At 40.0% G+C, this 19,005-nt stretch overlaps 1 protein-coding gene across 2 annotated transcripts in view; it reads left to right on the top strand.

Moving 5' to 3' along the window:
* KCTD16 (potassium channel tetramerization domain containing 16) overlaps positions 1-19,005 on the top strand; it is a 478,958-nt gene that overhangs the window by 140,306 nt on the left and 319,647 nt on the right. Inside the window, exon 3 of one of the 2 annotated variants that reach the window (XM_073620630.1) lies at positions 16,923-16,967. The exons of the other annotated variant lie outside the window; for it this stretch is intronic. Coding sequence (XP_073476731.1) covers positions 16,923-16,967 — 45 coding nt within the window. The remainder of the gene's footprint in view (positions 1-16,922; positions 16,968-19,005) is intronic. 2 annotated transcript variants of the gene reach the window in all.

Here is a 19,005-nt window from a genome sequence, read left to right as displayed (position 1 = left end):
CTTTAGTAAACCAACCCTTATTTGTTTGTATGCCTATATTAGGTTTTTGCAGTTTGCAAACACTTTGAAGGTTTTGCAGTTTGTACTTAGGCAGGGAAACACGTTTAACCTTTTCATGACTATGCACATGTTTGTCCACATAGTTATCTGGGTGCGTTTTTGAATATTTTAACTATTTGCCGACCAGCCGCCGCAGTTGTACAGCCGCTTTAAGAAGCTATAGGGGGCGCATGACGCTGGAGCCAATGCGTGTGGCCAGCGGCCACTCAGGATCGCTCCACAGAGAGCCAGAATGAGGATCTGTGTATGTAAACAGATTCCCGTTCTGATGGGACTAGAGAGAGATCCGCTATTCCTAGTGATCAGGAACAGCGATCTCTCTCCTCCTCCAGTCAGTACACTCCCCCCCGCAGTTAGAAACACCTCCCTAGGGAACACTTAACCCCTTGATTGCCCCCTAGTGTTAACCCCTTCCCTGCCAGTGACATTTATACAGTAATCAGTGGCTATTTTTAGTTATGATCGCTGTATAAATGTCAATGGTCCCCAAAAAAGTGTCAAAAGTGTCCGATCTGTCTGCCGCAATGTCGCAGTCCCGCTAAAAATCGTAGATCACCGTCATTACTATTTAAAAAAAATAAAATAATAAAAATGCCATAAATATATCCCCTATTTTTTAGATGCTCTAACTTTTGCGCAAACCAATCAATATACGCTTATTGCGATTGTAGAAGAATACATATTGGCCTAAACTGATGAAGAAATTTGTTTTTTAATTATTTTTTTGGGGATATTTATTATAGTAAAAAGTAAAAAAATATTGTTTTTTTTTTCAAAATCGTTGGTCTTTTTTTGTTTATAGCGCAAAAAATAAAAAACGCAGAGGTGCTAAAATATCACCAAAAGAAAGCTATATTTGTAAGGAAAAAAAGGACATACATTTTGTTTGTGTACAACGTTGCATGACTGTGCAATTGTCAGTTAAAGCGACGCAGTGCTGTATCGAAAAAAAGGAAGTGGGTAAATCCTTCCGGTCTGTAAGTGGTTAATACACAAGAATTCTAGGTGAGGTACAATGTACATTGATGTATTGCATTGTTCCATGCATTTCCAAAAAGCTACTATCCATTAAAGCAGTTTCGACTTGTAGGGACTGACCATTGCAAAGCTGGCTTATCTAAGGAACCTCCATTCAGGCTGGCTTAGAGCCTAGGACAGCTCAAACATTAGATGCACTCCTACACGTGCAGAAAAATGATGAGTGGGACGATGGTCTTCAATCCTGCTAATTGTACTTTCCTTGACTCATTAAATTCCCATTTGGCAGAAAAATGTGCTAGACGTAAAGAACTAGCCCAAGGATGGCTGACTAAATAACAAAAGAAAATTATGTCACTGCTGACCAAGTTTTAAAGCTGCTTTAACACATTGGGAACATTTACTATCTGACAACTGCTGCAATTAAGAACAAAAGATTGTGTTTAGCCTAATGTGGTTCTAGGCTATGGATCACAGTAACCATTAATGATACCTGTTTCATCATTTAAACTGTAAAGAGAAATTAGAGCTAAAATTGCGTTGGTTAGTATAAATTGCCAGTGTTGCTGAAAAATTTAATTGTACACAAGTACTGCTTTTTGACTTTCAAAAATGCACCTGTGAATTACTCACTTGGTCAGTTGTCCAGCCTCGCTTCTCTCATACATTTATTCATGATAGTTCTACAGTAGGTTGGATGTCTTTTGCATGACAGCTGCCTATTACACCCATCTGTTTGCTTATTCATGGTACCCACCCTGCTTACTTGTTATATCCCATGCTTCCACTCTAGTCTGATCCTTTCATGGGCCTCTATCCATGTGCGCTATTTATGCCCTTAAGTGTTTGAGCATATTAAAATACAGAAGTGTCTGTTAGTTGTGTCCAATGATTAGATGAACGGACTATTAAATGGGCAGTAGACACCCATGCGTTCTGGTTTGAGTGTGAATTAAAAAAAGGTGCCTGCACCGTAGTGATGCAGATGTGGTGCAATTTTAGTAATCCAAAATGAATCATGTGATTTGCACAGGAATGCGGTGCGATTCACATGCAGTTCACAGTATGAACCTAGGCTCAATAAAACTGTCAAGCCATTAAATAGCTGTTGTCATAACTGATCACATATTTAGAACCATGGCAATTACAGTTCAAACAAAAGATAAGTTGTGTCGCCATGGAGAACTTAAACAGTGGGTTTGGGTGAAGCAGATTTTGTTGCGGATACCACTTGAGTCTCTGCCAAAAAGATCTACCTCAGTGGGTACTGGATCACCCCACGATAGGGGAGACTAGACTAGGAAGGAATATGTGGGACTAGTGGGAATATGAGGAATATGTGGGACTAGTCTTATGAACCCTCGATAAGTGAGGGCTTACTCAGTGAACCCTCTGACCTGGATGAGGTTTCAGGCTGATGGAACTTTACCCTTGTCTCTGCCCCACCCCCCTCTTCTTTCTTTATTTTTTTCCCTCTTCTCCTCTCCATTCTCTCACTCTCTCCCCTCTTCCCCCCTCCTCCTCTTACCCTTTTTTTCTCTTGCTAAGACCCTATGGGTCTATTCTAACTCTTTGATGTTCTTATTACATGGTGTCTACCGTGGAAAATTGTCATACGGGATACAGAGACTCCTTAGATCCTGACAAGTCTGAATTTTAGTCTACCGGCAAGACTACAGGTGTAATAATTTGTGTTACATGGACCTCTTTTTAGTTTTTAGTCTTAGGAACCTATTACCTGGGTGTGGTCTCTATTTTTGCAAAGGAACACACGGTAAAAACAAAGTATTGGAAAAATAAACAGAAGATAAGATTGCAGCTTCCTTTATGATAATTTAGTTCCACTTCAAGCTTTCATCGGCTGATATTCTGTTACTGTTTTGTATTTTGTGGGTTGACCTTAATGTGTTTTAATGTCTCGCAAAGTCTCTATCCTGACCCCTGCTATGCTGTTTACATTCTTATCTAGTGTGTTAATTCAAGTGGCTGCAATGGCCATCTGACCTGAGAAAAGATCTTTAGGATAGATTCACACATGTCTGGCTGTTGTTTGCAGTCCGGAGTCCAGTGCGGTTTTGTTCACTGTTTCAGGTGCAAATTTTTACTTGAATTCGCACCTAAACCGGGCCCAAAATCACACAGGACCCTTTTCAGAAACAGACCGCTGCCGTCCTGGACATGTGTGAACTGGCTCCATTGAAAGCCAGTCTGATTCACTATGTTATGCAAATCGGAATGCGGTTGAAAACACATTTGATTCACATATATGTGAACCGAGCCTTACACAGCCCTGTTTCTAAATGTTTTAAAGTAGTGTATTTTTGTCCTATTAGCCCAAGAAACTGCATGGCATAAACATCTGTATTTATGTAGGTGGACTGCCAACATCTGTGTCTACTGTTAAGATAGTGGGGCCTAGGCATATATTTATAATGTTCCCTGATCTATTTAGCACTGTATAAATATGAAAAGCAAATGATTTAGAGAGAGAACTCTTTTTCCTGTTGTCTGTACTCAAGGCCCAGTGCTTTAGCATTTATTGTAGGACTTCTAGCACTGAAAACAAAGTATGACTATCATGTTTCCCAAACAATTCCTACCATAGACACCACCTCCCACAAAACTTTTTACCTCCATAATCTTAGTGAAGCCACCCCCCAATTTGGAACCACTTTAACACTTAAAGGGCTTTTCCAAAAAGGTATATAGGAGTAGGTTATAATTGGTGCCCTATAAATACAGCTAACCCCTTTCTTCTTATATTATCCTTGATATTGAAATGGCAAGAAATGTCCTTCATAGTTCCCAGCACTGTTCTTGTCCGCCTGGGCATTTTGGGTGTTTCACTATCCTTTACATGTTCCAGCCCATCTGTTGCATTCTCTATAATATGGTATTAATTGATTACTTTTAAAAAATGCTATGGGTAGAGTACAAACTCCTCAGTATGGCCACAGCAGATGTGCAGACCCAGGAACTCAGCTATAGAGTTCTTGAAAGATGGGCACAGGTGAGTATATGACTGGGAGCTGGGTAGAGTTAGAAAAAAAAAGTGTAACCCCATTTAAAAGATCAGTAATCTGTCAAAGTTTACTGATTAATAGGCAATAATCTATTTTTGAATGAACTCAAAGCAACCACTTGTTATTAAAGATAAACCCTGGCTAAACTCCACCCTGGAGTTTAGGCAGGGTTGCTCCTCACAAATTTACTTGCCAGGAGTAGTTATCCTGGTTGATTGCTAGAGATCTATTGATTTCTCCCCAAGTTTGGCCTTGTTGCACTTCTCTCTTCTTCCACTAGGTGGCAGGGTACTTGGTGGTACTAGATACGAGAAGGGCAACGCAAGGTCAGGTTATGGGTATGTGGGGTATCTCAGCCAATGAGCAGGGGTTTTCTTGAATCCCTTGGCCTGCTGGGAGAGCCTATATATTTGGGTGGAGTCATGTGATCTATGTTCTGTGCCACCTGGACGGCTGTCTGGGTGGACGTGTGTTGTATTGCCTGGGTTGCTAGGCCAGAGATGGGGCCTATCCTGGGCACATCTGGCTGCTAGGTTGTCTGAGGACCTATCCAGAAGCAAAAGATCAGAAGTGATGATTCTGTAGGCCAGAGAACCTGTTGAGGCAGAAGTAGAGAAGAAGCTGTCACCAGTAAGGGACTATCCACCTAATTACCAGGGACCACAGTGGGTAACTGAAGCAAGTAAAGGAGCAGCATTCTCACCAATCGGGGACGGTGAAGAATCGGGAAACTTCAGTGGGTTTCAAGCCAGGGACCCAGCCAGTGGAGGTGACGTTTGCAGAGCAGCCTTGTGTGTCAAGCCAGGGACCAAGCAGGCCAGCGGGGGTGAAGCTTGAGAGGTATCTAGAGTGCCAAGCTAGGGACCCAGCAGAGAAGTGGGGGTGATGCTTGAGGAAGATACCACCATGAAGATTGGAGTAGCTCAAGGGATTCAGTGGCAGTAAATCAGGGGGTCTAGTGAGAGACCAGGAGCTCAGTGTACTGAAGAACTACAAGGAGTGATTGTAGTGAAAGTGAAGGAACTTTTTAAGCCTTGTGTTTGGAACTTTTAAAGACTGTTGCCATAGGAGACAGCATTCCTACACATGCAGATGTGGCGTCTTGCTGGATGCCTTTCCCTGCATGGATGTCCTCCTATTGAAGTATCGGAGTCTGCCAATTTTCTTGCAACTACCTAAGGGTGTCCTGGCCCTAATCCTCTCTCCTCCAAAAAAAAAAGGTTTGTTAAGAGAAATAAACTTTCTTTTGCATACAAGAAGTGTCTGGCGCCCAATAATATCAACCACTATACACCCACCATGCTTCACAACTAGAGGTCGACCGATATATCGGCCGGCCGATATATCGGCCGATATTTGGCTTTTTTTACTTAATCGGCATCAGCCGATTGTGCTGATAAAAAAAGCCGATAATAACTTCAGGACTTGCAAATGACTTCTGTAAGAGCCCTTGCACACTGGGGCGGGGGGCGGCGTCGGCGGTAAAACGCCGCTATTATTAGCGGCGTTTTACCGTCGGTATGCGGCCGCTAGCGGGGCGGTTTTACCCCCCGCTAGCGGCCGAGAAAGGGTTAAATACCACCGCAAAGCGCCTCTGCTTTGCCGGCGGTATAGCTGCGCCGTCCCATTGATTTCAATGGGCAGGAGCGGTAAAGGAGAGGTATACACTCCGCTCCTTCACCGCTCCGAAGATGCTGCTAGCAGGACTTTTTTTACCGTCCTGCCAGCGCATCGCTCCAGTGTGCAAGCCCTCGGGGCTTTCACACTGGAATGAAAGCAGCGGCACTTTCGGGGCGGTTTGCAGGCGCTATTATTAGCGCAATAGCGCCTGCAAACCGCCCCCGTGTGCAAGGGCTCTAATAGAAGTCAATGCAAGTTTCCTGAGGTTATCTGTGGAGAGGATTCTCTCCTCCCTGGGCAGCCTGCCAAGTCTGATAAGAAGAAACATTGTATCTTTTCAAGTTCTTTTATCAATGAGCTGAACTCTATGTGTAGAAGTTCTCAGTTTAACCATTTAAAGACTAAATCTTTTCTGACACTTGTTGCTTACAAGTAAAAATCCTGTATTTTCTGCTAGAAAATCACTTAGAACCCCCAAACATTATATATATTTTTTTTAGCAGAGACCCTAGGGAATAAAATAGCGGTTGTTGCAATATTTTATGTCACACGGTATTTGCGCAGCGGTCTTTCAAACGCAATTTTTAAAAAAAAAATTAATGAAATAAAAAAAAAAAAATAAGTAGTAAAGTTAGCCCATTTTTTTTCGTCCAAAAGTTTTGATTACCTGTTTTTGTGTATTTAATATTTAAGATATAGTTATTTTTTTTTTAATCTAAATTATACATACAAGTGAACTGATCGGAGGTTTGTTTTGTTTAATAAATGTTTAAATGTAAAAAAATTTCTGTATCACTTATTACTTAAGGTTGCTTCCACACTGGAGCGGGCATGCGTTGACGGTAAAACGCTGTTAGTTTTAGCGGCGCTTTACCGTCATTTTAGCGGCGCTATTCGGCTGCTAGCGGGGCGCTTATAACCCAGCTAGCGGCCGAGGAAGGGGTTAAATGCGCCCATGAAGTACTGCTGCCGAAACGCTTTGCAGGCGCTTCGGCAGCGGTGCGCATTCATTTCAATGGGCAGGAGTGGTGGAGGAGCGGTATACACCGCTCCAAAGATGCTGCTTTCAGGACTTTTTTTTAACATCCTGCCATCGCATCGCCTCAGTGTGAAAGCACTCGAGCTTTCACACAGACTGCAGGGGAGCCGTTTTACAGGCGCTATTTTTAAGCCCAAAAGCGCCTGGAAAACGCCCCAGTGTGAAAGGGGTCTAACTGTTAGATTTTATGAGATGAAGGGAAAAAAAAAAAAAATCGGCCGAATATATCGGCCCAAAAAAATCGGCATCATATATCGGCCATCGGCCACCGCGATTTCTAAATATCGGCATCGGCCAGAGAAAAACCCATATCGGTCGACCTCTATTCACAACCCACTACATACAGAAGGATGTCAGCTGTCCCTGGCCCTGAAGGTTCTCATTAGATCAAAGGAGGCCTGGGACCTTGCTACAAATACATAAACACTGTCAAGCTAGCATGCAACTTTGCTTTGACCTGGAAATTATGTTAAACAATACAGGATGTTATGTTAAACAACACAGGATGAATTATTTATAAATTACAAATTAATTTCTGTTTTGTAGCATCATTCAGACTCATGGTACGTACTAGAATTTTATGGATCTGTAATGCATACTTTATAAATGATTATGACAATAAAGCTGGGGCACATTTACAGCTGCAGGCGATTTTACAGTGTCGCAATAACTGAGTAGTTGATGGGGTTGCATATTATACATTATATGTTTGTTAATGTTTAACATGAATATATCTTTTCTCTCTTGGTTACAGCCATCATTTATGAGTTTTTAGCTGTAATTCATGGTTCCGGAAACTATTATTGATTTAACCATACATTGCAAAAAGAAAAAAAATGATATGATAATTATATAAATACACAAGGTGATAATGCTACTGCATTGGTTTCTGTTCAAATGTTGCAGCTGGTGCAGATAAGACTGTTGAACTACATCTGAGTACCCAGGCTCCCAGCTTTTGTCATCTGGAAACTCCTGTCTTTGTTCTGTATTGTGTTACTTTGACAGCAACAGTAGATTAATTTACTTGCAATCAATCAATTAGCATTACGTGGCAAGTATTAAAGGCTATAGACACACAGTAATTTTTCTGTTTCTTTAATTTGTGTATTACCTTCTTCTTCACCTTTGGCAACAATTAAAAACAAATAATAAGCTGCTTTATATCACGGTATATTATTTTATATTGATTAGCCCATGTCCGTCTTTAAGGGCCCTCTCTGTATGGGTTTTATCAAGTTAGTGCTGCTTAGTTTGAGCCAGCCGAAGGAAGAACCTCAAAACGCCATGTGACAAGATGGGAAGCGGCCAGAAATAAGGCATACCCTCTGTAGACTACAAAGATCCTTTCTCATATGCGCTTCAATGCAAATTACAAAAGGGTGTAGAAACCTCACAGGGAAAGGCTTTTTTTTATGTTCCCTGTTGTGTTTTTTTTTTCCCTGTTGTGTTTTTTTTTTTTCAAGACAGCTGATAACATGCCTAAATTGTGGCAAGACCAGTGCAATGGAAAGGTGCACAAAGTTCACTACAATATACATACTTGGGTAATTCACTTTTGGAAACTACTGTCCAAAACTAAGTTTAACAACGTTTACCTAAAGGGTCAGTAAAGTTGTAGTGCAAACACCTTCAGTCAACTTACTTTATATGTTTACAGATTTAGGCTGTATCTTCAGAGCAAGGGAGGGTTGAGGACTCATTGCCACATCCTAAAGTCACTTTAGCATGTTTAACAACAATCTTAATTCTCTAGTTTAACTCGTGCCTTAGGAAAAGTAAAGTTTTCCCCACTACCTTTCTATACATTCACCCACACCAGAGCCCTAATAGATAGTTCAAAGTGCTGCCTACTACATAGCAGCCAGGTTATAGTCCTCTAGAACACCCCTAGAGGAGGACCCAAATTATTTGGCTGGCCTAGTAAATATTACAGGGTTGATTTGTTAAAACTTGAGAGTGCAAAATTTGGTGCAGCTCTGCTCAGAAACCAATCAGCTTCCATGATATTTTGTCAAAGCTTATATGAACAAGCTGAAGTTAGAAGCTGATTGGCTATCATGCACAGCTACACCAGATTTTTCACTCTCCGGTTTTAGTAAACCAACCCCCAAGTCTTCCTAGGAAAACTACAATAGTTTCACATCTTCCCTGGGCAGTTTGACTGGTTAGAGTTACAAAGTAACAGAAAGATTGCAACAAGACAGGTAAGATGATAAAAATATCAGTGGTTTCTGTTAGCCTACGTCCAGGGATCAAATTTTTTAAAGGCTCATGCAAGTCAGTGTGAATGCAAAAAGAGCAGAAGCAGCTCAAAGCAACGTCTTAAATGATGGCAAACTCAAGAACCTGAAAATGTGCTGCAAAAAAGGCTTATAGCCACATTTTTTGTTTTGGATGATATGGGGAGTTACTTTTTCTCTAAGGTTATTTCTGACTTTGACACCACTGGGGAGACTTTCCCTCATTTTCTGTCCCTATGATGCCCATACAATAAATTAGGGTGTGGTCATCATTGAGGCAAGATGGTTTAGACACAAATAAAAGCAAAGATGTGTAAATATCTACTCACTCTACCTTCCTCATCTTTTTTTTTGTTTTGACTGGGACATTAGTACAAGATGGAATGGACAGAAATAAAAGCAAAGACATTGACACTCTTACTCACTCTACCTTGGAAAGATTCCCCATCATTTTTGTTTTGACTGGGACAATAAGCCAGGATGGCATGGACAGAAAAAAAGCAAAGATGTATAAACCCTTATTCACTCTACTTTTGGGAGATTCCCCATCTTTTTTCTGTTTTGGCTGGGACCCTGGGACAAGATGTCATGGACAGAAAAAAAAAGCAAAGATGTGTAAACTCTTACTCTTTCTACCTTGGAGAGATTCCTCATCTTGTTCTGTCTTGACTGGAGCACCGGGACAAAATGTCATGGACAGAAATTAAAGTATATGTTCATATTTTGAACATGTTACATATTACACTCATATTTAGGGTGTAACATGTTCCAGCAGATCCCCTAACCACTCCACTTCTCTGTTATAGTGAGTGGGGGTTCCTTTCCCCTTCAGCCGATGTCCCATTTAAAATTGGTGCAGCTGTGCGGCGCTCTGCCCATACAGTCACATCATTCATTTACAGGGATCTGTGAATGAATAAACTACATGTCCCGACTTCCACGGCAGCAGATGGCTTGTAGTACTCAATAGACTTTGAGCATGCTAATTAGTGCACTCGTGGTCCGTTCACACTCTCTCCAGCTTTCTAACTGAAAGCCTGTGCAAAGGTACAGGCAGTAACCTGGAGGGAAAGTAAAGGGAAGGTGAACTTAGCATTGAAAGCAAAGATGTGTAAACCCTTTTGAGGGTTAAAGAGATTTTCCATCTCTTTCTGTCTTGGCTGGAAGTGAGGGGAAATCTACCCAATCATGACACAGATTATATTACAAACCAAAAAAATCTCTAATTCTTCCCCGGTTCACTTCCCAGTCTGATGGTGGTGTACATGAATGTTTATTGTATAGGCTACCCACTGTAAACTGATATAAACCGATTTTTGTTAGATACCGAGCGTTATGATCTTTGCACTACATACCTAATTAAAGCCGCAAGGTTAAGGATAGGTTAATTAATTTAAAAAAAGTGCTGAGCATGGAAATAAGCAAGAGAGAGTGAATACAAACTTATTTATTTAAAACATTACTCATTTTAGAACTGTTAATGAAACAAACTAATTCCGCTGTAATAGACTATGGGCTTAACAAATTACCTAATAAATGAAAATTGAGTATTTTAATGTTAGGCACTAAAATTTAGCATAAATAGCATAAAATGGTGTCCACTACATAACACTGCTGCTGAATTAAGCGGATGGTTTAAGTAGGCTATTAAAGAGAAGAATATCTTAATTAAGTGCAAACATACTCTATTAATTTGGAGCAATTTAACCTATCACTGGTAAATTTAATGAGTTCCTAAAATGACTATTTGCTTTGACTTTACATTTAAAGCGGACCTTCCACCAATTTGTGAAATCTTTGATTTTGTTACAACAGTAAATGTTTTTATATTATAATTAAAGAGCACCTAGTTATGTTACAAGATTTTACGAGATCCTCGTATTATCTATGCATCTACTTCTGTAACCTATGTCACTGATTTTACATTTGCTTTGTGTGTCAGGAGTTGGGATATTGTTGCCTGTTACTTTTAATGTTGAAGTAACACTGTACATCTCCATGACTGGATTCAATAAACGCTTGCATTTAAAAAGACAGAGCACCTAGTTACTAGTCTAAGAGGTCTAATGATGTCTTCCTCGCAACATCTTTCCAGTTTATCTCTTTTTCTGCACTGCCATCTTGTATTCAGGATCTTGGGGAGCTGTTTATTACTTCCTGATTTTCACAGCCAGCAGCCTGATGACACGCTACTGGGTTGTATGCAGTGGTTTATTTTTTTAGTTTTGTGCTGCCCTAGGCAAAACTAAAACCAGGCGTCCCCCCATCTAAATTTGTCCCACCCCAGCTGCAATATTTCGTTCTTGTCTCAGGGTCTGACGGGGAAGCTGCAGTCATTTACAGTGAACAGCGGGGGCTTCCTCATGAGACCCTGAGACATGATTTGTCCAAGTGCCATATATAGAATAATTGCCCATGACCTGACGTTCACAGTGATACCTCACACATGTGGGACAATCGCTGTTTGCTTGCGTAAAGGACTGATACATGCGTTTACCTTTGCACGGGAGGACGGGGCACTTTAATTTTTTTTTTTTTTTATTCATTTTTTTTTTCTTTACACTGTTGCTTTTTTTTAATCACTTTTATTGCTGTCACAAGGAATGTAAACATCCTTGTGACACCAATAAGCATGTGACAGGTCCTCTTTATGGAGATATCTGGGGTCTATAAGACCTTAGATCTCTCTTCTGCACTTCAAAACATTCAAAACACCAAAAGATCTGTGTTTTTGAATGCTTTAGATTCTTAAAAACTGTGGCCGATGGTTTCCGAGTAAACTGGAAGTGATGTCATGTCATTGCTTCCGGTTTACTGTTACAAACAGCCAATCAAAGCCGATCCCAGCTTTGGTTGGCTGTCTGGCCAGCCGGCAGATGCACCGACTAGTTGCTGAGAGAGCCCAAGAGAGCCACGGAAGGCCCCGGGAGGGACGTCTCTTCCTTCTGCTCATAATAGCAATCAAGCGGCTAGCAAGCCACTCCAATTACTGTTACAAGAGAGCCAACTCCCAGCTCTAAAAAACTATACCAGGGTGGTGCCTGCAGTTGCAGGCACTATCCCGCTACAACCACCGAAAAACTGGGAAGTGGTTGAAGAGCCGCCTCTGCCCTTCTGTTTGGGGGGCAGCGCTGCACCCCGGAAAAATGCCGCCCAGGGCAAATGCCTTGTTTGCCTTGTGGTAGATACACCTCTGGTTGTATGCATGCGTACATGGAGATCTAGCTAGCCATAATTTTTTTTGCTGGTTGACATCGTAAGGCCACTATGGCATCCAGAAAACAAGCCATAGTGTTTGAAAATTAAGTAGGCATTACATTTTACCCTGCAGACTTCTTGGATGTATGACACTGATATCTCAGGAGGCTGCAGTACTGGGTAATCTTGTCTAGGCCAATAAACCAGGAGGTGGGAGGGTGAATCCAGCTAAAAGCAGTTATTCATAAATGCAAAACAGGAAAATTGGATATGATTGTGTAAGAAAACAAAGGGGAAGGAAGGGGATGGCATAAAAGTTCAAGTAATGGTGAGAGCTTTACTTTAACAAATCTTGCAGTGTTTTATCAAGTAGCAACCATGAGATCAAGCATGCAGTGTTTGTTTGATATATTATTGACTGCTCTTCGAAGACAAAAGTTATTTGTAAGTATTTTAAGTCTTAAAGCAGAAAATTTTTGTTCACAGTTCACTTGATTTAAGTGTACTCACGTCAAGTCTTGCTGTGCTAATGTACTTGTTTGCCTAAATCTTCTACAACTCCTACAAGAGGCTTTGCTGGATAATTTAATTTCTAGGCAACAATCCACAAATAAAAATCACAAACAAACTTAGGCAATTAATCTTGGAAACTGCCCAAGCAATGTCATCAGAGTACTCTGGTTGAAATAAAAGCTTTCACAGCTTGGTTCCAGTACATTTCCAGGTTGCCCATACCAAGTCAATTTGTCTTGCTTTGCCTTGAAATAAGATTGCAAAATCACCGGGGAAGTGATTCTATTTCTCTTCTTTGAACAATACTTAACAAGAACTAGAACTGTGCTCACAGCAAGAATTCAGTGATTAGGTAAGGGCTAAGAACTTGACCTATGTATATTGTATATAGACTAGGTAATTGTATCCTACAAGATTTAGGTTTATTTTAAAACTTTTTTATGTATCATTTTTTTTTTTTGAATACATAATATATACAAAAGAATGCAATGTAAAATTCAAGATAAGTAAATTTACCAACACGTTTGCTAATATATTGTTTTCAGTTTTCTTTACCTTATGCAAGAGTGAAATGTGGGTAAATCACGCATCACTAAAGGAGTGTTTGTGGTTTCCAACCTAACCATGATGGATTTGCCTGAAGGCCTCCTCCTTGCAGTGGGTTCTATAGATGAGTGCTCAGCAGAGCTTATGTTTCTCTTGTCTGTCTTGGGGTCTGTTGTCTTTTCTTGGCCTACCTACAGTAAAGAACTTTTTTCTAAGCCTCAACACAAGCATATATGCCCTGGTTATCAATTCGGGTAAGCTGTGCACATGTATAGATGTATCTAAGTTTATGTCTCTTGATTGACCAATGCTTCTTTAAAAGGACAGCAGAGCCCATACTCAAGTTGCCAGTTTAACATTCCAATTGTTGTTGTTAGGGTTTGCTTTTGTAATATTCTTACATTATGTTCTTGTAATATTATTTTGTTATGTTTTATTGTTATCCCAATGATGTTATCCCCTCATTGCCAAGGTATTATATTGTTACCTGTGTCACCTAGGATGTTAGACTTCTGATTTCTGTCTGGTCTTAGTTTAACCAGAACCTGTTACTTTTCTACAACTGATATCACTGGCCCTGCTGATTGCTACTTATGACCCACTGGGCTCCCTGAATCTGACCTCCAGCTTGATATGACTTCATTAGTACTATGCTTCCTAAATCTCAAAGTCTCTGCTTCCCACTAGGTTCTGGTTATAACAGCCATGGTTTTTACAAACTCACCTCAACCACTACATTTTCTAGCACACCCTTGCTAAGAAGTGGCCTCTTTACTAAAACAAAATAGTTTCCAGAGGCCTCTGAGTACCAGTGTATGCATAAAAAGTCACTTTAAATGGTGATTGCTAAAAGGGAAGATCTCCACAGCACTAGTCCAGAGACCCAACCAATAAACATCTGCAAACATAGCATAGAATATAGGATGCATGTTTTAAGTAATGTATTATTGCCATCCTCTAATTGAGCAGTATAAGTGCATATTCGGGTACTTGATTAGCATTTCTCTAAGTAAAAAAAGAAAGAAAAAAGAAGATAGTTTGTAGAAGATAGAACACAGATATGAAGGTGCTGAAATCTAGCAGTTACACACTACAGATTGTTGAAGTGCAAACCCTTTAGGAAAAAAAAACGCATCAGCTATAGAGGAAAGACCCATTCAACCAGCCATTTTGTGCTATATTTTTCTTTGTTGGTGCAAAGATACACTTACAATATGATTTTCCAAAATTTCAGTTGTTGGACTGTTTCTTAAAGCATAGCTCTGGTTTTGTTGGGTAATATGAAAGCACTTGATGTGAACTATATAAATTGCAAGAATTTTAGTTAGTGATTCTTAAGGATAATTATTTTTCTTTAAATAACAAACATGTTATATTTGCCTACTCTGCACAATGGTTTTGCACAGAGCAGCCCCGATCTTCCTCTTCTAGGGTGCCCCACCCATGATCCTAGCTCCTTTCCCCTGCTAAGTGCCCCATCAGCAAGCCGCTTGCTATAGGGACACTCATGCAGGCTCACTCCCGATCCACGCTCTGCTTGTCCATTGATATACAGATCGCTGCTTTGCCCCACCTCTCACTCTCTCCTCCCTGGCTATGATTGACAGCAACAGGAGCCAATGGCTCCCACTGCTGCCTCTCTGTCCAGTGAGGAAAAAGGGAGCACAGTGCTGGGGGAGCTGCATGGAGAAGGTTTTGTACCTTAATGCATATTAATAATGTAACTGGGATAATGAGTACTAGCAACGGTAAAGGTTTTGTGCAGTGCACAGTGTGCTGCATGTATACAGTAGGCAACAGCTCCAGGATGAATACCACTGCAACAGATGTAAGTGCCTCTTGAAATCTCACATTAGAGATCTGCAGAATCAAATTGCAACATTGGGCAGAACTGACGATCTTGAAAGGAGTCTTCTGCTCACTGAGCAGGTGGTTAATATGGTTGATGTGAAAGGTGGAGGGGTAAGTCAGGATTATGGGATATAAAGTGGTGTAGTGGGTAGCACTCTCGCCTAGCAGTAAAAAGGGTCGCTGGTTCGAATCCCAACCACAACACTACCTGCCTGGAGTTTGCATGTTTTCTCTGTGCCTGCGTGGGTTTCCTCTGGGTACTCCGGTTTCCTCCCACACTCCAAAGACATGCTGGTAGGTTAATTGGCTTCTGTCCAAAATTGGACCTAGTATATGAATGTGAGTTGGGGACCTTGGATTGTGGGCTCAGAGGGTGTGCGATGTATGTGTGGAGCACTGTATAAATTGACGGCACTATATGGGTACCTTAAAGTAAAATAATGATATAATAGATGAGCATCTTAACGAGACATAATGTACAGGGATAGGGACAATTGTAGACACTCACTCAGGATGGACTGGTGTCTTTATTCAACCTTACTAACTATTTACCTATGTAAAGATGGTTTACTGTTGTTAGATGGAGTGGTAGGGGCTCACAGAAAAGGAAGGCCAGCCCTGGGTTTGAGCACCCAAACAAATTTGCCAAGTTGGGTGAAGATGTGGGGGTGGTAAACTCAGAGATAGAAGCCCTAGATGTTACCACTACCCCTAACAGCCGGGAGGGCAGCCTATATGGTAGGTGAGGGTAGTGCAGGAAGGCCTAGATAGTTGGTGTTACTAGGGGATTCTATAATCAGAAGGACTAAAAGAATAATTTGTTGCCAGGATCGCCTAAACTCAGTGGTTTGCTGTCTCCCTGATGCCAGGGTTCGGCATGTGGTGGACCAGGTTGATTACTGGGAGGTGCTGGGCAAGAACCAGTGGTCTTATCCCATATTGAAATCAATGAAAATATACATGGAAGGTGGAGGCACCCTAAGAATCTTAAAGCGAGTGTGTACAATTCAGTACAATTCAGATGCTGTTTGCAAAGCTCGTATTATTGTACACAAACGGATTGTCAGAAAGCAGGCTTACTTAGCTCTCCCCATTTCTGAGAAGAGATGCACAATATACTCTACAGTATACCGGTAGTGGCTGCTTGTTAAAATTCCTAAAAATAAAGATTTATAGCGCATTAAGACCTGGCCCTTCCTTCATGGTGGTTAAAACATCTCTTCTGTCATGATTCCCCACTCTCGCTGCTGATGCTTAACTTGAGCAGTGATGATAGGAATGGTAAATGAAGACTTCATAAAAGAGAATGTATAAGTTGGTATCTTGTGTTTATTCTTCTTTACCATTTCTGCATAGGGTGCTGATGTTTGTTCCAGGGTTTTGATGAGGATGTCCTTGCAAACTCTACATTTTTCAAAAGGTTGACTTCACAACTTTTGTACAGGTTGTTCACTTCCATCCTTGAATGATCCCTTATATGATCCATTTTCACACATTGCTTTGGCCTTTCCATTTCTCTGCTGTGAAAATGCTTTAAAAAACCTTAATGAAAAATATCTAACTAAAAAAAATGTACAATATTACATTACATGCAGTAATGTTGAGGCCAAGGATGTGGTTGCTGGGATTAAATATAAAAGTACACCTGCTCCTTAGGATATTCACTGAGGCCAATGGGGGGGTTGCTGGGATTTCTCTATACAAGTACACCTGCTCAACATAAGAAATATTTGATGCACATATTAAGATTTTGGTCTAATTGCATGTCAAGGAAGTCTAAACTGACCTCATACATTGTTGATTTTATTTGGAACAAAGAAAGCTGATTGCATTATATCATTTTTTTCTCAGCTCCAGCTCTACGAGACAGATATCAGTGCCGTTTCTCCACTATAGGTGAGAGCTCATCCTGAGTATGTTATTATTACCAGTTTCATATGTGTTATGTTACTGGTGACACCACTAATGTGACATCAGTACTATGGCATGAGTACACTTTATAAATGAGATGGATTTTTTTATAGGCTGACATAAATATTCATTGGTGTTGATTTCCTGAAACAGTAGCACATGTTGAATTTGCAAAGTGGATTTTCACTTACTGTATATAATGAATAAAGATATGCTGACTTTAATCACTGTATCATATACTAGCAAAAATTCTGTTTATTTTTCAATATTTTTTGCAAAGTTAATATTCACTTCACTCCAAATCATTTGCTAAGCAAGTGAAAATTCACTTTTCAAAGTGAGCATGAGTCTATGTTATATTTATACAGGAGTTACATAATAACACCATTCTACATCTTAGTAAGACCACATTTAAAGCACAACACTAGAGATGAACAAAATTATTTTTTAAATCAGATGCACCGATCAAGACTTTGAATCTCTGAATCTTTTAATATGTCTGTGCATGCTGATTCATCCTCTCCTTTAAGAATTATGCAATTTATGAATTCCCAATTGCCCAATTTTCTACAGACCAGAGTTATCTGCATGTGCATACACAAGAGAATCACAATTTGCAGGTCCAGGATTATGTTCACCCAATATGACCTTTTCCCTTCTTGGTTTGTTCCTCTTCACTAAGCACTCTTATGTTTATTATTACAAAGTTGGCAGCAAAGACAAGTATACAAAATGTATAAATGACACATATATAATATAGAACTTAAGTATATTTGGAAGTCAATGGGTTGATTTACTAAAGGTAAATTGGCTGTTCACATCGCAAGGGAGTTTTTACCTTAGTTTAGTGAATGAGGTGCATCTCTACTAGCTTCCCTCATGAAATCATGAGCAAGCAAAAATATGTTTTTTTTTTGTTTTGTTTTGTTTTTTTTTTTGTTTTTTCCTTGCTATGATTTGGGTATTCTCTGCAAAGAGAATTTTTGCCACAGTCACTAAACTAAGGGAAAATGCCCTTCCTAAGTATACATTTTAATGCAAACTGAACAGCCTATTTGCTTTTAGTTAAGCAACCCCTAAGTATCAGATTATTGTTTTAGTTGAGAAGCTTGTAACTCAAAAACACTTTACCTATTTTGCATGAAATGGAAGAGCAGCAGATAAGTAATTCCAAAGCTCTACAATTTGCATTTGCCTTATTTTAGGCAGTTCTTAATATCCTCTTACTACTGAGTCTGTTTTTGCATGAAATATGCATACCTCTACTTTTCCTGTAATACCTAAGCTTACTTTACTTAGTTTTGTGTTGGTTTTTGAATGTATTATAAGTGGCTATTGTGCCTCTGATTTTATGTGTGATCATACTTGCTAAGCATAGATGGAGATAATGACTGCCAAATTGCAAAAAAAAAGTTGCTTCAACCAGGGATGGAAAAAAAAAATCAGTCTAGTGCCAGGCAAAGTCTTTGGTAGCTTTATATTAGCATTCCTTTTGTGTCATAAAACACACAAACAACAGTTTACTTGGTTTTATCTTGTATTACAAGGGGTGATTATACTTCTAAAGTGAATCAGTCATCTGTCTTGTAAAGTAAAAATCTTTAACTGGAATATACAGTGTTTTTTTTTTTTTTTTTAATATATACTGGGGTTGATTTATTAAAACTAGAAAGAGTAAAATCTGGTGCTGCTCTGCAATGGTAGCCAATCAGCTTCTAAATTCATCTTGCTCATTTAAAGTGTTACTAAGCCCCCAACAGTAAAATCTGTATATGCAGCATAGAATGCTTGTTATACTCACTGTGGAACTTAAGGGGTTAATCCTCTACATTGTGAAAAAAGGCTGTTTTATCCAGGGAAGGCCAGCTAACACACAGGCAATAGCCAACCTGCACATGCTCAGTTGTGTCTTTTATGCTGGAGAGAACAGTTACTTGTTCTCAGAGATAACCAGGTCACATGATATTGGCATCACACATGTGGACGTGTATACAGGCTGTAGTGAAAATCTCCTTCTACCTGA

Source organism: Aquarana catesbeiana, linkage group LG03, assembly GCF_042186555.1.
Source record: "Aquarana catesbeiana isolate 2022-GZ linkage group LG03, ASM4218655v1, whole genome shotgun sequence".
NCBI classification, from domain to species: domain Eukaryota; kingdom Metazoa; phylum Chordata; class Amphibia; order Anura; family Ranidae; genus Aquarana; species Aquarana catesbeiana.
This window is presented reverse-complemented; position numbering and strand designations above follow the sequence as displayed.